This window comes from Onychostoma macrolepis, chromosome 20, assembly GCF_012432095.1.
Source record: "Onychostoma macrolepis isolate SWU-2019 chromosome 20, ASM1243209v1, whole genome shotgun sequence".
NCBI lineage: Eukaryota > Metazoa > Chordata > Actinopteri > Cypriniformes > Cyprinidae > Onychostoma > Onychostoma macrolepis.
In genome coordinates this window covers 21,766,805-21,775,350 of record NC_081174.1, presented here as the reverse complement: position 1 = coordinate 21,775,350, position 8,546 = coordinate 21,766,805, and the positions used below count along the sequence as shown (strand labels likewise).

Genomic DNA, 8,546 nt, shown 5'->3' with positions numbered 1-8,546 from the left:
AAGGGAGGGTGTATTTTCTCCAGTGCCAGGCAACATCTGCTGTTCTTCCGCAGTTCCCTGCAATCTTTGGATCCCGTGCGGTAAAAATATAAATACGGTATACGTCGCACTTCATCATGTATCAGCTTATAAGGAAATTCGCGTTTACCGAATCGCGTTGTTTGGAGGAGGACAACACGAAAACTTTCGCGGAGTTGTTTGAGAAGTTGGATGTTAACAAAGATGGGAAAGTGGATGTTTCTGAGCTCAAGACAGGCCTGGCTGCTATGGGCTTCTCTATGGGGAAAGGAGAAGCGCAGGTAATTCCAGTTCACTGGCTCACTGCATTTCTGTTCTTAACTCACTTTTGTTGTTGTAGATCTGGGCTTTGGGTGCAGTATAAACCGCATAAACCAATAAACCACGTTGACAGGCTTTTGGGTTCCTATATTGTTCGCATGCAAGGGAAATTTACTACTAAGAAAAATCCACCATCTTGTTTGATGCAATGTTGCAGATAATAATACATCCATGCTTCTAAGCTAAACCATTAATAGTAAATACCAGAAGTAGTACTTCAAATATATGATGGGAAATGATGCTTTTAGTGCCAGCCCACAGCCTCCTCTTCTTCCTCCTCTAGTAATATTTGATGCTATTTAAGTTAGGAGTAAATATAGGCATGCTTTTAATTGCACATAGAAATAGTCACCGAACTTTGACTATATGAAATAACGGACAATAGCTTATTTGCCTCAACAGTCCCCCAGCATCTCAGCTGTCCTTTCAGATAGGGTTTTCCAATCATATACAGGTAATGCCATTTCCTGTCTTTTGCAAGGAAGTGCACTTAAAGCAGAAGGGTGGTTAAAGACACTCCTGTACGGCTCATACTCATATTAAACCTACATTCCATTATCCTTTGACATTCCTTACTCCTGAGACAGCTGATATTACCCCACCTCGCCCAAGCAAATGAGACTCACTGTATCAAAGTTCAAAGACAAAGAGTGTGTCAGCAAACCCATCAGGTCACATAGATACATTATAATGTTTTTCTTGTTTTCTCAGTATTGATTTTGGGAGCAATTTGCTCATCAAATTGCTAATTTGATTTGTGTTAACCTGAATTTCTACATTGCACTGAAGTGTGAAGTAGTCTATGATTGCATCTAAATGACAACACTGGGTGGCAGTGTTTTTGAAGTTTACATTGATGTCAGAACAAACTGAGCTGGGTTTGTCTGTTTGAATATGAAAACGAGGGCTAAGGTTTTTTTTAATCCAGTAAAAGGTTGAGAAGTCATTGTTTCCAGAGAATCTGTATGATGTGCAAAAATATTAATGTTTGTATTATTTTTAGGTTCTAGTACTCCGTGATGCACATTTTCCAGGAACCCCATGGACTGTGTTATGTTTCTCTCTTACAGAAAATTGTTGCCTCTGGAGACACCGATAAGGATGAAGGGCTGGACTTTGAGGAGTTTTCAAAGTATCTGAAAGAACATGAGAAAAAACTCAAACTGACCTTCAAGAGTCTGGACAAAAATCAGGATGGTGAGATTAAAGTATACTATGTTTTTTGCTCTGCTTCTTTCAGGACTAATCCACTAATCCATTTTAACCATTAAATGCATAGGATCATTTGTACCCTAAAACCACTCTGTTAAAGCATCAAGGCATTATAGACATCAATATAACTTTCTGTAAAGCTGCCTTGAAACGATGCAGATTGTGAAAATTGCTATATAAATAAATTTACTGTAATGTAAAATCTTACATCCACTAATCATGCTAATTTAGAGACTGAAACACTTGTCATTGCACCTTCTGCTTTTGTTGTTAATAAAATAAACATTAATTAACAACATTAATTGCATATGCAGGTCACATAGATGCCAAAGAAATCCAGCAGTCACTTAAAGACATAGGCATAAACTTGACGGATCGAGATGCAGAGAAGATCCTCAACAGGTACTCCAAAGGCCTGCTTGCACCAAGAATGAAATGAATGAACAATTGAATGAAAGGTCTATTGAGTTAGACTTCATTTAATTTATAGCAAAGCAGCTTATAACTCACTGGATAATAAAGATTTCACTCACTTTGCAAAATATTACACGCCTCATTCAAATTTCACTTGCTTTAATGTAATAATAAAGTGACAGCTTTAAACTTATAAATGGAATAGAACATTTATGTATAACTCTGCAACACATTTGTGTTGTCAGTGATTAGTAAAGTGCACAGTATGTTTGTGTATAGTCTTATATGCTTGTGAAATGCTTATGCTTAATCTAATTAGTCTACTGATAAAGTATTGCAGAAGGCAGGGTTTCTTGGGATTTCTATAGTTATCATGAAGGAAATGATTGTATATGATATACTCATTAGGCTCTAGGATAACTTTATCACATGGGTGACCCTGGACCAAAAAACCAGTCAGGACAATATTTGGCTGCTGAGATATTTGAACTACTATTTGAAAATCTGGAATCTGAGGGAGCAAAAAGGAAAAAAATCTAAATATTGAGAAAATCGCCTTTAAATTTGTCCAAATTAAGTTCTTAGCCATGCGTATTACTAATCAAAAATGAAGTTTTTATATATTTACGGTAGGAAATGGAACTTGATGGAACTTGATCTTTACTTAACATCCTAAAAAAATTTGGCATAAAAGAAAAATCAATAATTGTGACCCATACAATGTATTGTTGGCTATTGCTACAAATATACCCATGCTACTTATGACTGGTTTTGTGGTCCAGGGTCACATAGGACATTATAATCCAGATTCACATATCTTCTCTAATTTGACCCTTTGTCCTCCAGTATTGATGCGGATGGAACTATGTCTGTGGATTGGAATGAATGGAGAGAGCATTTCCTCTTCAACCCAGCAGATAACATTCAGGAAATCATACGCTACTGGAAACACTCAACTGTAAGTTCCACACAAATATTATGTCACATATTGCATACATTACCATCTGATTTGAATCAGGTATCAGTTACGAAGATCACTAGATGACGGCCCTGCTTAGTGTAGTCAAAATTGAGTTGTCTAGTCAGGCACACAGTTCGGTAGTCCTGTAATCAGCTTGGCCAGCCATTTATATCCCTCTGTCAGTGGGAAGGATTGGGGAATCATGGGAAAAGTGTTGAGACCTGGAAGGATAAGGAGTCTCTTAACTGATTAAGTGTCAAAAATTAATGAAAGTGACACAATGTGCAAGACAACTTGGCATCTCTTGCAAGCACACATTTATGTAGCTATATGAATACAGACTTGCATTGTTTTCATTATAATTCATTATAAATACTGCTAATTACCTCTAACATAAAGCAAAGCCCAATTTTTCCTATTTAGAATTAAAATAATACAATGTTTTTGGTTGTCTATTTCTTTTCAGGTTGACTTTAAAATTTCAGACTTAAAATAAGCTTAGGCCAAAAATCACCCAGTCACTGGGAGATTTTCTGATTTTTGAGCAGTACAGGTTTAGCTCGAGTCATCTCAGCCAATTGCAGCGAAGCTAATTTAAGACTGTCCTGTACTGGGATTAGCCCTGGATGCGCTTGTCATCTGACTGCTGCACTGATGAAAGCGCAGTGAGGTTGGGCAGAGATGAAGAAGTGAATCGGGACTGTATTATTGTGAAGAGAGCAGGTGAAGCAATAGGTCTTCATTGCAGTTGTCAGCGTCCACGGCTGGTGTCAGACGGACTGGCAGCAAAGTATCAGCATGGCTTTGCTGCAGGAGCACAAGAGAGAATGGCTCATTATTGATTTTGTGGATGAAGAGGCTGTATATGTGATGGATGTAGATATGGTAGGTCCTTTGATCCGAATTATTTCATAGAGGCCAAAACATTTTTGGCCCACTGAGCTATAGCCCCAATGTTATATATATATATATATATATATATATATAAGTGAAAATATGAAGTTGTTTGATGGTAGAAACTGAGGTATTTTTCATTTCTAAACAGCTACATTTCATATTAACAATGGCATAGTTAGCAAAATGTCTGTGTGTAAATTGGTAGTTCATTTTCTCACCCTTGTGTTGTTCCAAAATTGTATGACTTTCTTTCTTCTGTGGAACATAAAGGAATATATTCTAAAAAATGTTGGTAAACAAACGGTTTCGGTTCCCAATGATTTCCATTATGTGGACTAAAAATACAGTGGAAGTCAATGGGAACCAAAACTGTTTGGTAACCAACATTCCTCAAAAAGACATTTGTGGAAAAAAGATAGTCATACAGGTTTGTAACGAAATAAGGGCAAGTAAATGATGACAGAATATTCATTTTTGAGTGTACTATTCCTATACTTAGTAAAATGAATGTCACCTATGTAAGTCTGTGATGCAGTACTGATATGTTACATAAGATGATGGCATTGATGACATTGGATTACACCAACTTGGATTAGGAGCAAGGTTGTAATTAATTGTCCCTTGTGAATGATAAATCTTCAGGGAGTCAGTAGCTGTGCAGTGTGAAAGGTTAAAGGTCACAGTTGAACCAGAAATGAGACCCATGTGCATTCTACTTACTACTGCAGCTTTCACAAAGAAACTGTTATATTTCATCCCTGATATTTGCCTATTATCATATTCTTTGCATATTATATGGACAGTCACAAAATGGTCATAGGATATCATTTTCATATTTCACTCCAACACTAAGACAAAGAACCTTTTTTTCTCCAAGTTCAAACATTGGTTTGAGCCATATAAATATGAAATATATTTGACATTAAGTATGGATCAGTGTGGTTTAGTAAGTTAATCTGTAGAATTGTTGGTTAGTAAATAACTTTATCTTTGTTGTGTGCTAGGTGTTGGATATAGGTGACTGTCTAACTATTCCAGATGAGTTCACTGAGGAGGAAAAGACCACAGGCATCTGGTGGAAGCAGCTTGTTTCTGGGGGTGTGGCAGGGGCGGTCTCTCGAACAGGAACCGCCCCCTTGGACAGAATGAAAGTCTTCATGCAGGTGCAGTTAAACTCAAATTTATACTTCAAAATGTTTTTCCTTATGTAATAGTCATTATTATTTTTATATAGATATAGTCATACATATTTTTATGTAGTTAATAAAAATGTATCTTGTTTTTAAAAAAAATTATGTAGTTGTATTGGAAAACAAGACAAAATATTGATGAAAAAAATGATTTGGCTGAAATAGTTAAAACTGATTGCTTCAATTTATGACCAGTTGAAATTTGAATTGGCTGATAAATATTACAATATTTCATGTAATTAACTAATATCTACTTGAATGGCATAAGTACAGTAAATCTATACTTTTATAGGTTCATTCCTCAAAATCCAACCAAATCAGTCTGATGGGCGGGTTCAAGCAGATGATTAAAGAAGGGGGTGTGGCCTCTCTGTGGCGGGGAAATGGAGTCAACGTCATAAAAATCGCACCAGAAACTGCAATCAAATTCATGGCATATGAGCAGGTGAGAAAATAGAGGAAGAATATTTCCAGCTTTGATCTCACATATCTAGTCCAATATGACCAATGTGACACTGAGAAAACCATGTTACCAAGAAACCCACAAACATTGAAAACCACTTCCACTTTTGTATTTTTCTTTGCCACAATCTTCCTTTTTATCTCTGAGCTATTATTTTTCCTGGTAAAGCAAAAACAAGCAAAACAACTGATCATATTGGGTGAAATGTCAGTTCCTCAATATTAATTTGTAGATTATGGAACTGTTTTACTGAATAACGACACTGCTGTGATTACACAGACCAAATGCTCATGTGACATTGCTTAAGTGTCTTACACAAGCAGCGTGTCAATGAGAGCTATTTTAACAGCAGCCATTCACAAAACCATGTGGACTGGTAATCCGGTGTGGAGGACAGAGGATAATTGCAATGGAGAAGATCGCATTTCCTTTACCTAATGAAAAGATTGTTGTAAACCCATCTCAGTTTTGCTCGGCTAAGTCTTACATGTTAAATCAGTCTTACATAATGTGTTTTGGGTTGTGCTTTAACAGTATAAGAAGCTGTTGACCAAAGACGGTGGGAAAATCCAGTCACATGAGCGGTTCATGGCTGGCTCTCTGGCCGGTGCGACCGCTCAAACAGCCATCTACCCCATGGAGGTGAGAAATGAGATCCATGGAGATGGAATATTCTATAGATGTTGCTTAAAGAAAGAAAGAAAAAAAAAAAAAGTTTTTTTTATTTTTTTATTGTAGGTAATGAAGACCAGACTTACTCTGAGGAAGACTGGCCAGTATTCTGGGATGTTTGACTGTGCCAAGAAGATTCTGAAGAAGGAGGGACTGAAGGCCTTTTATAAAGGCTATGTACCCAATATCCTGGGAATTATTCCGTATGCTGGAATAGATTTAGCAGTGTATGAGGTGAGTACAAACTCTGGAACACTGTGAAATCCTTCAAGTTTATATTGTTAGACTGCATACCCAGTTTCTGAATATCATATCAAGTTCATATTTTCAGACTAGGTGTTACACCTCTGGGCATTTTTCAAGTTTTTAGGTTTGTGACCTTAAAATGCAGCAGATATTTGCATATTTGTGTGTAAAATACATTTCTTTTTAAAGAAAATTGGAATATATATGTTGCATTTCAGATAAATCAAAGTTTCTTTTTTGCTTCAACTGGTAAGAAGTAAGAGAACGTGTTTTTTTTTGGTCTTAATCTGCTTAATATGAATTTTTAGACGTTTTCTTTGGGTATTAATAAAATAGGTAATCCTTACAGTTGCTTCCCTTATTGACAGCTGTTGTCTGTTAACTTAAACTAAAACGGAAAAATAGTTTTCATTTAAATGAAATAATGCTGAAGTTGAATAAAATATAAATATTAGATGAAAAACTGACAAAACACTTACGTTTATGTGAAAAATAGAATGTTGCTTTGGCAACTAACTGAAATAAAACATGTTTAGGTTGAAGTACTAAAATTACTGATATTAAAATTGAAGTGAAAATAAATAAATGCTAAATACAATAGCTATTAAAAATGACAAAATTACTCTAATTAAAATGAAAACTGAAAATATAAAAATAAAAGCTAATTCAAAATATGAATAAATAAATACTATAGTAATATATAAAAAATTACTAAAATAACATCGGTCTCTTGCTGATCATAAGAACAAGAAACTAGTGATGCTAAAACTAGTGGGCTATTACCTTGAAATGTTAAATATTACCTATTTCAAAATACTCATTCTGCGATATGGGACTGATTTGTCTATGCTATCTACTCTACTCATTTTTTTATGTGAAAAATGAATTAAGTAATTTTGACTCCTTCTCTCTATACAGTCCCTGAAGAACGCCTGGTTGTCTCGGTATGCTAAAGACACTGCTAATCCAGGGGTGCTGGTTCTTCTCGGCTGTGGGACCATTTCTAGCACATGTGGCCAGTTGTCTAGTTACCCTCTGGCTCTGGTCCGCACACGTATGCAGGCCCAGGGTAAATATTCAGACCAGAATATGCACAGGATATGTCAATTTTGCACTGTGATTTGCCTGACATTTTCCTTTTATTGTCCCCAGCATCATTGGAGGGATCGGAGCAGGTGTCCATGTCCAAGTTAGTGAAGAAGATCTTGCAGAAAGAGGGCTTTTTTGGGCTTTACCGTGGGATCCTGCCCAACTTCATGAAAGTGATTCCAGCTGTCAGCATCAGCTATGTGGTGTATGAGTACATGAGGTCTGGATTAGGCATCTCAAAATGATCAATGTCTTGCATGTTTTTACACGCACAAACTTTAACCACCTTTCTTTGAAAACACCCTCCATGATGGGACAAAATGTTTGTTGAGTAACCAAAGTGTTTAAAATATCACCTCTGGGAAAAAGCCTTGATGGTATCTTGCATTGAGGTTGTGGCCCAACCTAATTCATGTTTACATTGATATATAATTGTACCTTGATATGTAATTAATGAATTTCTAAAATATTCTACATTTGTCCCTGACCAAATCAGTAAAGCCATTGTGAGCCAGTGCACTATATAATGTTCTACATTCAGTCTATGTTTTACAGATAGATAGATAGAGAGTCAGACAGACCATGGAAATCTGCCTTTTTGCATAAAGTAATTGTACCTATATATACGGAGTGTAATTATTTAAGTGAATTAGGTTGGTTACGTTGGGCCGTAGTCAAGTCTTTACATGCTGCAGTCAGTACTGTTTGTATTTGTTCTGTGAAAAATGCTAAATACACCCAGTAAAACAAGGACCAGAGAAGCAATTCAAAATGGGAACCCACATTATGACATAAAGAGCTAAATGTGCCTTATATCATTTGTTCGATCTCTGTGTGGGTTCCTTTAATATACATTGGAATTATAATTTTCATTTTTGTGTTGCCTTTATCCCCAAAGTTTGCTTATTTTAGAAACTCTTGTTTATATTAAAGGTTGTATTTTAATACAGTGTGTTCTGATGTCTCATTGCACTTTTTTTTTTTTTAAGAAATTAATACTTTTATTTAGCAAGAATCCATTAAATTAATCCAAAGTTACGTAAAGACATTATTTTACAAATGA

At 35.9% G+C, this 8,546-nt stretch overlaps 1 protein-coding gene across 1 annotated transcript; it reads left to right on the top strand.

The window, feature by feature from the left end:
• The first annotated feature begins 116 nt into the window (after positions 1-116).
• On the top strand, positions 117-8,428 carry slc25a24 (solute carrier family 25 member 24). The gene is made up of 10 exons (XM_058755221.1): positions 117-299; positions 1,410-1,536; positions 1,866-1,953; positions 2,812-2,923; positions 4,828-4,986; positions 5,306-5,458; positions 6,011-6,118; positions 6,215-6,382; positions 7,313-7,463; positions 7,547-8,428. The coding sequence occupies exons 1-10, from the start codon at positions 117-119 to the stop codon at positions 7,726-7,728; spliced, it is 1,431 nt and encodes a 476-aa protein (XP_058611204.1). The 3' UTR covers positions 7,729-8,428.
• The last annotated feature ends 118 nt before the right edge of the window (positions 8,429-8,546 follow it).